The sequence below is a fragment of the Lygodium microphyllum genome, chromosome 15 (assembly GCF_053477565.2).
Source record: "Lygodium microphyllum isolate KBCC chromosome 15, Lygodium_microphyllum_v1.1.10, whole genome shotgun sequence".
In the NCBI taxonomy this organism is placed as follows: domain Eukaryota; kingdom Viridiplantae; phylum Streptophyta; class Polypodiopsida; order Schizaeales; family Lygodiaceae; genus Lygodium; species Lygodium microphyllum.
This window is the reverse complement of record NC_141149.1, coordinates 31,562,480-31,575,715: the sequence shown is the minus strand read 5'-3', so window position 1 is coordinate 31,575,715 and position 13,236 is coordinate 31,562,480. Positions and strand designations below refer to the sequence as shown.

The 13,236-nt window shown below is 45.3% G+C and overlaps 1 protein-coding gene across 1 annotated transcript; it reads right to left on the bottom strand.

Moving 5' to 3' along the window:
- Positions 1-1,111: 1,111 nt before the first annotated feature.
- On the bottom strand, positions 1,112-7,482 carry LOC148024393 (homeobox-leucine zipper protein ATHB-15-like). Its single transcript, XM_087694043.1, has 18 exons — positions 6,624-7,482; positions 6,182-6,341; positions 5,844-5,947; positions 5,641-5,731; positions 5,450-5,542; positions 5,257-5,370; positions 5,080-5,163; positions 4,848-5,003; positions 4,632-4,706; positions 4,435-4,538; positions 3,945-4,149; positions 3,498-3,674; positions 3,312-3,395; positions 3,077-3,217; positions 2,368-2,864; positions 2,118-2,223; positions 1,842-1,997; positions 1,112-1,710 (listed from the first exon to the last, which is right to left on the bottom strand). Exons 1-18 carry the CDS (start codon positions 6,950-6,952, stop codon positions 1,525-1,527), a joined length of 2,862 nt encoding a protein of 953 aa, XP_087550169.1. The 5' UTR covers positions 6,953-7,482; the 3' UTR covers positions 1,112-1,524.
- Positions 7,483-13,236: the final 5,754 nt, after the last annotated feature.

The window sequence follows — 13,236 nt, the reverse complement described above, 5'->3', positions numbered from 1 at the left end:
GATCTCAATAGGAAGGGTAATAAGAGATGCAGGGATGTTTAAGAGCAAATGGAGTTTATGGTTGAAAGCGCTTGTGCACAATTCAAAAACAGCACCCTCCCTGGTAGAGGTGGCTGACTGACTTGGTGAAGTAATGGACGAGGTTTGGAAATCAACACTCTTCATGACGATTAACATGTTGCAATGGCAAATTATGATCACAAGCTGGTCAAATTAAAGGAGTTATCTCTGTTGTGCTTTTATTGTACTCAAACGTGAAGAAATTTTGGCATACTTTTTCTAGGCATGCGTAGAAGTACAGTCGCTTCGGGGCAAGGTCATCAAGTGCCTAGACAGAGCTGGTTTACACAGCGACCTGACTCTCAAGGAAGCATTCTAGGGCGTCCCGGGCAGAACGAATGAGAACAAGGTATGGGCCGGGGCCTTATCAGAGGCACGGTCCTTGCGTTGTACATTTGGAGCACTAAGATTGCTATAATGTTTGATCTAGTAGGCTGTTTGAAGTGAAGTACTGCTCTTAGGACCAGAAGCAGCTATATGCTACAAGGCGGCACATAGAAGCTAGTTTGCTATTCGGGAGTTTGGATAGGGTAAGCGGGCTCAGAAATTTCTGCGACCACAAATCATGGTTATTTTGTGAGATGCTTCGCAAAATTTGAGTAACAGCCAAGGAGGAGAAGAGTAAGACAGACCAGTCAAATAATTGCAAGAAGCACAGATATATAAGTGTGACTCCTCTGGGGGGCACCTGTCATGGGGGCCGTCACCTAGTAATGTATTTCCTTTTACGCGCGTTTTTTACGTACGCAGTACACCTTTGTTTGAGAAAGGGTTGAAAGTCTATGGTGCAACAACATGGATGCATACATGGGAAATGTTACACGTATATTGAAATCACTTGGAGAGGAAAAAGGGTCTTGAGAAAGGCAAAGCTCACAACTACAAAATGCGTAAAAAAGCCTGCACAGAGAAACGAAAAGAGAGGAGCACAAAGCAACAAGCACCTGCACGCGTATGCAGCTGCACGATTCTCTCTCTCTCTCTCTCTCTCTCTCTCTCTCTCTCTCTCTCTCATGTTGGGTATGGGTACCGCTTAAAGCTTTCTTTCACTGAGAAAAGAGGAATTTCAGAAAGCCAGCCGAGAAAGACGACGACTTTTTGCTGGGAAAAAGCGACCTGTTGCGTAGTTAATATATTCGTATGCGTTGTAACACTACAGGGCATATACATAAAATATTCAGTTCCTGGCATGCGGACGGGCTACTGCTAACTATTCTATCTACAACTGTCTGAGCTGTGCCCATGAGAAGATTCAGAAGAACACTATCTCATGAATCTAACCGATCATCATTGTAATTTGTAAGTAAGACAGAAGCCCAAAAGGAAGGGAAAAGAAGAGGGGAGATGGACGATAGAGATAGTTTTTTTGTGTCTCCTTCTGTCTGTGCGTCTGTGTGTCTGTCTTCCGTCTTTTTCCTGCTTCAGTGCGATTTTGAGGCCTCTTCTATCTATATATGTAAATTCTTACTGCAGCAAGGGATGGTGGAGGTGTTCGGCAACTACAAACGACCAGTTGACGAATAAGAAGGCGACGCCATGGATGTTATTGTCGTCTTCTTCCACTTGCACCTTCCAGGCTATGGCGCGGTCGTAAGAGGCCGCGCGGCCCATGCTGGACAGCCTCACACCTGCAGGCAGGCAGGCATAGCCCTGCAACAGACAATAAATGTTTCAGAGACTTGAGGAAAGAACCAGATAGATAGTGTACATGTACTTTTTATCAGTTGAAACAGCAATGTTAGAGAAAACAATACTTATTAATCCTTTTCTAGATTCAGCACCTGTTGCATCACTTGGCTCATCATTATCGTTAAGCCTTTCCTACTGCCATCGGCGTCCAGTAAGGCCTTCTCCCATGAGAGCTCTTGAAGCCCCATGGATGTTGTCTCTAGCATGTCTAGGCCAGCTTGGTTGGCGAAGGTAAACGTCGGTTGGGACTGCATAAAATATGCACCAATCAGACCAATCGCACCACCTTACGTTACGTCCTTGTAAGCAAGGGTGTATGCGAATCATGGAGGGGCGGGAGACAGAAAAAACCAGGTCAAACCTTATACCTTGCAGGAGCAACACACCAGAGCATCCTCAAGCTTCCACAGGGCCTTGAGGTATTCTTCGCTAGAATCACTATCTACTGCGGCAAGATCTAGGCCTAAATTGAGCCTGATGCACGGCGCCATATATGTGATCAGTCATGGAAGATAAAGAGATACAAGACAGGTAAATCATGTGCTGTAAGATCCATGACAGGCAAACTAAGCACGCCAAAGCGAGAGAATAAATTTTGGAGGGTGGGGTTAGGCTTACTTGTAGCTCCGGCATATCCAGCGGGCAAGGAGCAGACCCTCGGGGATCACATGGCCGGCGGTGCTGTGTTTGTGAGGGGGAGCCAGGAGCTGCTGATGAGAAGAATTAGACGAGGAATGGTTGTTGTTATTATTCATATTGCTAGGGATACGAGGAGGGGGAGGAGGAGGGGGGAGAGGGGGAGGGGCGAGAGCCAGGGCAACTCTCTGCACGGTAGACACCACATTGCGCACGTACTGGCGCGCCATGGACGCTACGATCTCCTGCATTTGAGTCCCGGCCCTCGCGTCGTAGCTGAACTGGAACGCGATCGTCAGGACCGATCGCAAGTGCTGATGATGATGAGGATGGCCGTCGGCGCTGCTGCTGCTCGATCGAGTAGCCATCAAATTGCTGTTGCCGACTGCAGATGAGGCGGAGGTGGTGGAGCCCGGTCCGATTTCCAGCGTGGAAGCCAAATCGAGTGTTCTTGTAGAGGAATTATTGTTGCCAGCTTCCTGCATCATCATCATCAAAATATCAATCAGTCACGTCACACCGAGTGATCATCGTCACCATCACAATCAGTCATGTCACACTGGATGGGAGTCATCAACCTCAAATATCCACCATTTATTTACACTGAATCACACAAACACGTGCTGGGGGCATGATTGCAGCTTATTATTCCTCTAGATGGATTACACCACTGCATGTTCCCGATCCTCACCAAAGAGCTGCTGTCCAGTGGAATGACCCTAAACCCGGACGGCACTAGCGTGATGTCATCGGACATTGACGCGTCGATCGGGGCGAACACCATCTGAGCGCTTGCTCCCGCGCCACCGTTCTCCTCCGTCCCACTGCAAAGCTGGTCACTCCCAACATCCAACAACGTTAGGTTGAAGGCGATTGTTGTTTATTGATACTCCAACCACTACTCGTTCTTCATGGAAAAGGCATACCTGCAGAAGAAACAAGTCCCGCGTCCCACCTAGCAGGCGGCTAGGCTCTTCTGCGCTGCTTTCCATCTTGATCAACTCGAGAAACTGAGATCGGCAAAGTACATGATTAAGACGGTTCAGTCATCACCAAACGAATGTCGCAGATTATACTATGCCATGCATGGTCTAGTCTGACCCTGGCTTTACCTCATCTCTTTCAAGAGCGTGAATCTGCGGCTGCAGCACTTGGGCATTGCATGAAGCTGTGCCATGGAAGCCAGAGAAGCTAGGGTTTCCCAGCCGCATGGCTTCCTCACAGTTGCTATCTGCCCATTCGGATCGGTGCTCGCGAAGGAAGCGAACCAGCAATGCAGGAGGGACATTCTGCGATATAAGTCATGAATACAGCGATCATTCAAATGATGCGACTCGGATCATAGTTCTGGTTAAATCACATACACGTATACAGAAAGTGTTTAGGCATTGGGTCATGCAGTATAACTGCCTATTTCCTGTGCAGGTATTACATACACAAGGAGTTTTAAAAGTTGTCTGATGTGATTCGGTGATTCCGGTCACATGATGCATATATGACGGCCACTGCATGCGGGGTATGTAGAGAGTCACGGACAAGGACGAAATCTCTGCAGCTACCTGAAGCAGCATTGACGCTTTGGCACACAGCACGTTGTTGTTCGCTATAGGAGAGGAGCACCGCACTGCGTTAAGCTGGTCCCTACTGGAAGGGCAAGATGGAGCAGATCTCACTACGATAGTGACGTCCTGGTCCATGCTACCATCGCTGACGATGCTCGTCCAGCCATCATCCGCAAATCCATTGACGGCATCGTTGAAGCCCCTAATGAGGCGCAATTTCCAAAACATAAAGTCACACGTTTTAGTAGCAGGCAAGATATAATGCAAATCAATCCAGGCGTTAAAACACAGAAAAAGAAAGGGTCGTTTACTCGGAGGGTAAACTCTGTCACTCCTATATATGTAGAATAAGTAATGTTCAACTTCATGAGCTCTTGCAATGGAGCTATCGGCCCAAAACTGGCTGGTTGTTGCAGTACAAGCAGACCATGGTAGCTCCCTTACAGGAGCTCATGATGTTGTTTGAGTTTGAGAGTGAATGGCGCACTTGGCAAGCCTGTGGCTGAGGGAGCGCACCGCCGCCGGCTGCTGCCCAGCTCCCGGCGCTTCCGCCACTGCCTCCAGTGCTACATGTGTCAGATGCCTAAAAGCCTGCACCCAGAAAGGAGCTGCATCATCATCTCGCATCAATGTGTCCATCATATCATGCCCTTGCCCATGGTTAATGCATGCCTTCATAATTACCGCGATTGTGGTTTTGTGAGCGAGAACAGCAGACGATTCGTAAAGAGGCCGCAGAACCTCGGGAACCGTCCATGGCTGCACGATTCCACGAAAACAGATTTCTTAGGCCCAGAATTATTAAAAGAATAATATAATGATTATGATTATGAGTATAATAATAATACTGTAAGGTCCCGCCGCCTGGAGAATTGCGATTCATAAGCTCGATGGATTTACCTCCAAATCCAAGTGATCTACGATAATGACAACAGATCCGCCTCCCTCGCAAGGCTTGATCAGGCAACCGCTGGAGTGCATCTCGCCTCTCACAAACGACTGCATTTGAGGTGCCATGGGAGCTCCATGCGTTCCGTTAATCGACCTTTCACACACCTGCTCACAGCGATCAAATTAGATACACGTTCTGGAACCAGAAAAAGCTTGAGCGCTAGCTTAATGAACCACTCACCAAATATCCCCCATCATCCACGGGGGAAGTCAACCTGAGGGTGCAGAAATCCCTTGCAGGAGCTAGAGTAGTCGGTGCATACGTCTGCCGAGGATTAATGAGAGCAAGCCACTGTTATTTCACAACAATACTGCGAGAAAACTGCAGAAATTTACTGAGACCGCACACGTTTATCACCTGCGTGTAAAGAACCTCGATCGTGCCGCCATTAGTAGTGTTTGTGGCAAACATAGGGGTGGAGCGGCGGCAATCCCTGTGCCAAGATGGTCGATCTTTGAAGATTTCTACGACCTACATCCAGAAAAACACGATTGGAATGAAAAAATCTGGCAGTCTCCAATTGGAGAATAGAACACTCGTTTACGCATACCTTGGCTGGTTCTAATCCAACAAGGCCACAAGCTCGTGCAGCCACACCCGCACATCCGTGAGAGATGTGCACCATAACTGAGTCCGGACCAGGCTATAGTAACCAGACACAGGTCGTCAATCAGTGGATGCACGTGCGAAATGGCACATTGGTAAGAGAGCAAGACTAAAAATTAGCCATAATTAATTTACCTTCATCCCAGGCATTTGAATCCAATCGACAGCAGTTCCAGTGGCCTTCCCATGAAACTCCGTCACCGCCTCCTCGGCAAGTGAAAGGATTCTGCAGCGGCCTCAAGTGTTAAATAAGAGAAGGATAAGAAATAAACAGAGATTGCAAGCGTGTGTTTTGACGGAGAGTAATTTAGCAATCCTGCGGAGTGATCGCAACGGACCCTGAGTAGGTTGCATCCTGCGGAGATTGATTGTTAGACGTAGCAAGATGCTGCAAACCGCTGGTGACAACAGAATCGCAGCTCGTGTCCGTTGTGATGCCACCCTGTGTACCACATTTTCAAAGCAAGAATCCACAGCGTACTTCAGAGACCTTAGACAAAAGGAGATCCACATAGAGCGAAGACTCGGCACAGGAACGAGTATGGCCGCAAAAGTAAAAGCCTTTGAATAGTAGACTACATAAGGTTGATTGGTGAAATTTACTTCAGAGGCGAATAGAGAGAGTCTAGAGAGAGAGCCTAGATGGCGAAACCGAGACTGTACTATTGAGACCTACATGATGCAACTGTTGACGAAGATAGTTATTCTCGTAAAGCAGGTGCGCGACTTGTTTCTGTAAGCGATCATTCTCCTCCATCAGAAGCTTGTTCATGGCTGTAAGCTTCGCATTCACAGTCTGCAGCCGTGTGGACTCTTTACGCTGCTTCTCACGACACCTGAGAGCAGAAGAACGAGAGCTCGCTCATTAGCAAAAGAGGCGCATATGGCAGCAAGAGCTCATGGAGGGCTAAAAGACGAGAGAGAGAGAGAGAGATTGAAGGCTAGATAGAGTACATACAGATTGGAAACCAGAGAGTGTACAATGTATATGTATGTACCTATGGCTGCAAAAGCTACAAGAAATACGTATACAGCTATATATAGCTGCATTATGCTAGATACATAGGTTTAAACAGCCATGGCTGCTGTATCAAGAGCACATCCAAGGTAAGTTTTACCTTCGATTTTGAAACCAGACTTTGATCTGCTTAGGTTCAATGTTCTGCAAGATAGGACATTCCCTAATGAGCTGCTGGCGGCGAAGAGAACTCGGCTTGGGGCATTCATTGTAAAGCCTCTCCAGGGCTTGCACTTGCTCTGCGGTGTAACGCACATATTTGCCCGAATCTTGCTGTTGCTGCTGATGCATGGAACTGCTGCTCTTTGCCTCCTTGGCAGCTGCAGCAGCGGCAACTGCAGCGGCAGAAGCAGGGGGCGGCGCTTGCACCATCAGCGCCATGCTTCTGCTGAAGACAGAGATCTGATCATCACACGCACCACCCAACATGGTGATGATGATGACGGTGGATGACGATGATGATCGTCTCCCCCTTCCTAAAGATCGGCGCTCCTATAGCTGGCCTTAATTTCGCGCAAGCTTACACTGGGCAAGCTGCTGCTGCGGTGATAGCTTCTTCTATAAAGACATTCGAGACCAGGAGAGGTATCTATGTCGCATATAATCGCATATGAGGGACATAAGAGCCCCAGCCAGCCATTGAAGCGCATTCATGCTCCCGCACACATACACATCAATCAACTACAGGAGAGATCAAAGAGTGGGGCTGTGCTCTAACCCAGCTATGTTTGAAAGGAACAGCCGGAGTTGAGAGAAAGAGAGCGAGAGAGAGAGAGAGAGAGAGAAAGAGAGAGGAGGGGGCAGTAATGAAGGTAGAGAGAGAGAGAGAGAGAGAGAGAGCGCAAAAGTTAATGCAGGGGTGGCTGCAGGCGGTAGTGATGATGATGATGAGAAGAAGCAAAGCAATCTTCTGTTTCCGAAGGTCAGGAGGCAGAAGCACAATGAAAGGGATAGAAGGAAAGAAAGAGCCTTTCGGTTGATGCAACTCGACTGTCGCACGAGAGAAAAGGAAAGAGAAGGGGGGGCGGGGGGGGGGGGGGGGGGGGGCAATTAATTAACCTAGGTGTGGTGATGAGGGGAATGAATCTACTTCCCAGATCTGTAGCTCTCATTCCATCTCTAAAGGATAGCTTTGTATTGTAGCTGAGTATGTCAATCATTTCCCACTCTTCCTTCCTTCCCCAATCACTCTTAAGTCCTTCCCTTAGATCGCGTCATAGAGTAATGCATCATCCATGTCACAAGGACCCCATGTTGAATCATTCACATGGCCTTATGTATGCATGTGTGCTTAGAACTTGGTCACATTCCAATTACTAATCCAACCTTCCACTCTTCTTCTCCACCTTCAAGACGATCCATCCTCATTAGCTAGAGTAATGGAGACATTGTTTGCACACCTAAATCAAGACCCTCGATAGACTTAAATTTTCCACTGACAACTATCCCTTAGGTGGCCAACCTCTTATTGTACAATGTTTGTGATTGCCATTGAGAGCAAGATCAAAAGTAGCATGTATGGTGCCAAATCTAGCTTAGTTAGGGATGATATCTATGAAGAGGGTCAAGTATCAATCATGACCAACAAGTAAGCATGTTTTTATGTAGTGAATTGATGACAATTACTAGAACAACAGTCTATAAAATCAAAGGATTGCCCTAAGTGTTTTCTAAATGCATGCATGCCAATCAAGGACTCATTTCAAGAGCAATGAATAAAAACATTCCAATATTCATATGAAGTATGAGCAAGAACGAACTTACTCCATAAATTATTAGATGGACTTGAAAAGTGAGTTGTGAATGAAGAGACATGCATCTACAAGTACTCTTCTTTGAAGAATTGAAGATGATGGGAAGACACTAGAGTTGGTGTCAATATTCATTGCCTCTAGGACTCCCGAGCAGGTTTTGAATGCAAGTATGCTAATCAAAGATTCCTTGCAAGTGCAAAAGATTTTCAATGCCTAGATAGTGTACAAATTGTCATATATTGGGCTATAGAGCAGAGTGTCAAATAAAGGTAACAAAGTGTACAACTACTCCTTGTTGAAGAATCGAAGAGGCCTATGTTACAAGTAATCTAACACAAATGCCAATGCTCCCTAAGATGTCTCTTGATTGATTATGTGGTTTGGGCTTTACGCTCTCTTTTGAGAGGCAATAAGTTCAAATTCACTTGGCCATGGCAAAAAAGGGACACTCCATCCCTTTGATAGATCGTGGTGCTTCATATTAAGGTTAGTATGCACCCGTCACTTCTTTTCGATATCATGTACACTATCAACATGGGCAACATGGCCAGTTCTTTTGGGTATTGGCAACTGTTCGCCTATGTTAGATATATGGTCGATTCATTCCAAAATCATGATATACATTTGGATATAATGTCTACAACTAACTAATTTAGAGAGAAAGGTGAAAAGTAGTAGATGGGGCATGTTTTGGCTTGGGTCTACTTGGAATGGCATTCTACTTTTAAAGAAGAGAGATGTGGTCCCCATTAGAAACTCTGATAAATTCCATAGACCTAATTGGTGTTAGGGTTTGATATGGTAAAGTCTAATTTGTTTGGTGTATGCTTGTTGGAGATGCTTAGTTGCTACAAAGTATGAGCCCTTTTAGTTATTACAAGTGACAAGACATTGTTACCATTGAAACTTGAGTATAATTACCAAGGCATTGCATAGTCACAAAGAAGGCATATGAATAATATTATGTGCTCATCATCTCCACATAGAGTAGTAGAGTCTAAGCTAGCCTTAATATGACACATCTTGAAAACCATGAGTCGAAGGCCTAAATGAAGTCCTTTAAATAAATGTTAGTTGGGATAACAACTAAAGACTTGTAAACTTGTGTTATGTGGGAGGGCAAAGTAAACGAGAGCCATGGAATTAAATCAAATGTATCAAAATTGCATAGCATACATGTTGGCTAATTGAATCCAGAGGAGGTACTCAATCACATAAAATATTTGAGCGTTGGTGAGAAGAAGATCTATTAGATGACCTTTGTCTCGTAAATAGCATGACTATGCAACGTATGAGGGTTTAAGTTATTCAGCGTAATAGAAGGTGCAATCAAATTGGTGTTAGTATGATAGAACGAATGTAGGTATTAACATGTGAACACTTGAGAAGCCTCGAGTCATTTGATTACTAATAGTATGTGAGTCTTTTCCGAAGGTGGAGCTGCATGTTAATCCCTCGTGTATCTTTGGAAATTGATACCAAAGCCCTTGGAAATGTGGGCCTGGCCGCCTGTGATATACGGGCTTGGATTGTTGTATAGATAGATTCACCTACGGTATGAATGAGGGAGAACCTTGTCAAAAAGAGGAACACGCCTTTGAGCGTACTTGCCGCTACCAGGGGCACTCACAGAGAGAGAGAGACAGAGAGAGAGAGAGAGAGAGGGGAGGTGGTGGAGGTGGGCGGTGGTGTGGTACCCGCCTCCAAAAAATTTCTTTCAGTTTCGTTGGTGGTGTAAGTGTGTTTTTTCTTTTTTGGGCGTGTGTGGTGGCTGGAGCCCCACTTACAAAAAAAAAAAAGGGCGAGCCAGAGGCGCTGTGCCACCTTCGAGACGCATGAAACATCGTATCATTGCATTCTAGAGGCAGACACACACACACACACACACACACCCATGCCACGAAAAAGAGAGAGAGAAGAGAGGGGGAGTCGGGACCCTTTGGGCCTTCTTGTCCAGCTCTTCCGCGTGTGTGAGAGAAAAAGACCCTTTCCACCCCCCCTCTCTCTCTCTCCCCCCTATCCAATAAATAGCTAGCTGCCTGTTCAGCTCTACCACCTACGAGTGGTGGGAGCTGCTGCCAATGGCTTCCCGAATCCCCCCACCCCAGAATTGTTTAATTTGTTTGGCGCCTCGTATAAGCTCACATCCTGATTACTACTATAATAATGATATTGGTATCATAATCATAATATATATAATATATAGCTACAAATCAGTGCGAAAAGGAGAGGCATGATCAGGGAGGGATCCGAATAAGAAGCCAAGCAAGAATCGACCGAGATTGATTCTCTCATTAGTGAGCTAGCATCATCAGCCAAATCTCTCTCTCTCTCTCTCTCTCTCTCTCTCTCTCATCAGTCATCAGGACGGGTCTCTTTCTGTCACTCAGATTCTTCTTCTACTTTTTGCAATGGAGCTTGGAAGCAAAGCAATCTGCCTTTGTCTTCACATTTTCGTCTTCTTTTTAGGAGGCTATAGGCGGTCTCTCTCTCGCTTGAGAATCCGATCCGTTAGGACAGCTAGGTCGTCCGAGAGACCTCCTACTCCTAGTCTATGCTGTCGCTTCAGTTTCCCCTTCTGGTTAATTTAATAAGACAGCAGCCCTAGTAATAATATTATTAGCTTCTTCTTATTAGGCGCAAGCGCAACACACGGACAGAGAGAGAGAGAGAGAGAGCAATAGCAATTCCCAGACACAAGTCTCCTCCGTCATCATGCAGATTCCAGCCAGCCACCAAGTTAGCAAACCAGCTCCCAAATAATTCACACCCGAATAATTTACCATATAACACCATCCCGCCTATCCTTCTCCTAATAAACATTCAAACGAACGTAAAAGGATGTAATCCTTCCCTGCTTTTTAATTATAAGCGCCCCCCCCCCCCACGACGTTAATCGCAGCTTGCATGACACATCCATATCGGGAGAGCGAGGAAGGCTCATCATTCACATCGTCGTCACTGTTTTATTCCTTAAACACGGACATATCCATAATCATTTGGTCGCCACTCGCCATTGTCCATATCAATGCCATATATCAAATACATACGTCGTATACGAGTGAATATATATATTACAAATATATATGTGTGTATGTGTACCCTGCCTTTGCTTGACGGTCAGACAACAACGGACCCGGCATGACACAACAGGCGTGGCTAGCCTGCACTCACACGCCAAATCATCTCGATTCTTTTTCCAATCTGATTCACATCAAACAACGTTGCCCGATGAGGACAAAGCATATTTTACATGGGCGGATCTTGCTTCTCAACATGTGCCATGGACAGTCGACTTTCCTGTAAAGGTTAGGAGCCCCGTCAAGGCGTTAAGCTCGGGGGATGCAACAAGGATTTTAACCATTCTAGTAACAAACTCATATTTGCTATGGAGAAGAGGCCCTTAACCATGATGTGGAAACGACCAAGCTACTAATATGGAAGAAATATGAAGAATATATACTCGACACGATTGTTTGACCTCTATCTCTCCTTCAACTTAATGCATAATTGCTTTCACTAACATGTTAAGAATTAACCTCCATATGATCTAAAAACATGTTTGTTAGAAAGTGAGTAAGAGCAATGCGTTAAAAGGAGCTAGCCTAGCCTAACTACAAGGACAATTTCATATAAACAGCTATATAAGTATTCATACTCCCTTTATTTGCATGCATATAAGAGGTACTAGCTAGTTGCTAACCATGTCTCACATGGTCGACAAGTTTGCAAAGTTAGTGAGGCTATGCCTCGCTTGTTCACTTCGTATTTTTGTGAGCAAAGTGAAGCAATCATGCAATATCGAAGAGTTGTTTTTTGAAGAAAAATATTTATTTGCTCAAAGGCGTGCACAGAGGGAGGGTGGGACATCTAATTTGCATTGTGCTCTTTCTTCAGGAGTATTATATCCAATGTCACCTTATAGTTTCCAACTTAGTAGTTATGTGTATCTTATAGGCTAGCCACCAACTATTACTAGGTTGATCACTCTTAGCACTTAGTTGACCATGTAAAGCTAATGTGTTGTGATTTTAAAATACGGTAACATATATATGTGTGCAATATACATGATATGTATCATGAGACACACGCACACACAACACACAACACATTAGTGCATGCCCCATGCACTGGCCCTTGCATAGAACATGGCAATCTTAGGGCACAAACACCCACACCCACTGGCATACCATCTTGGATATGATAATGCATGCAACTTCCGCCTAGGTTTACACATTCCACTATTTGAATAGCCCCATAATAGTGCACCAGTGGATGTGCACTATACACCCACCATGCACTAATCTACCTTAGTGCACATATGCATATGCACACACCTCTATGCATGGAGAAGGGACATATGCTTGCACACCTATTTGCTTTCTCCTTATTCTCTCTCTCTCTCTCTCTCTCTCTCTCTCTCTCTCTCCGTGCATTGTTCATGGGGAGTTAAGGGGAGTGAAGAAGAAGGAAGTTGATACCTTATGATGCACTTATGTATAACACAACCATTATAGGGCCACCACACGTAGACAACTTGCACTTAGAGTGTAGTGCACAAGCACCTCGTTCTAGTTTAGGTACCTTGTGCACTAGACACCATAGTGTAGTGCATCTCCATATGCCCACGTACACATGTGCATTGAACCATTGAGTTAGTGCACCTTAGCGCATGTACAATACACTCCAACTTAGCATACGACACTTAGTGTATGGCATCTAGTGTAGTGCACACAGATCACATCATTTCTTATACCACAATAACTTGTGCATAGGCTAGTAAACAAGGTGATTGTTGAATTATGGCTAAATATATTTAATAGTGCACTATACCATGCACTAATGTGTCCACTAGCACACATTACACAGTGTACAATGCACACACATTGGTCTACACACTCTATTATACACGTGAGCTTGTGCACATGCACATAGTCCACATCTAGTGTCCCTACTAAT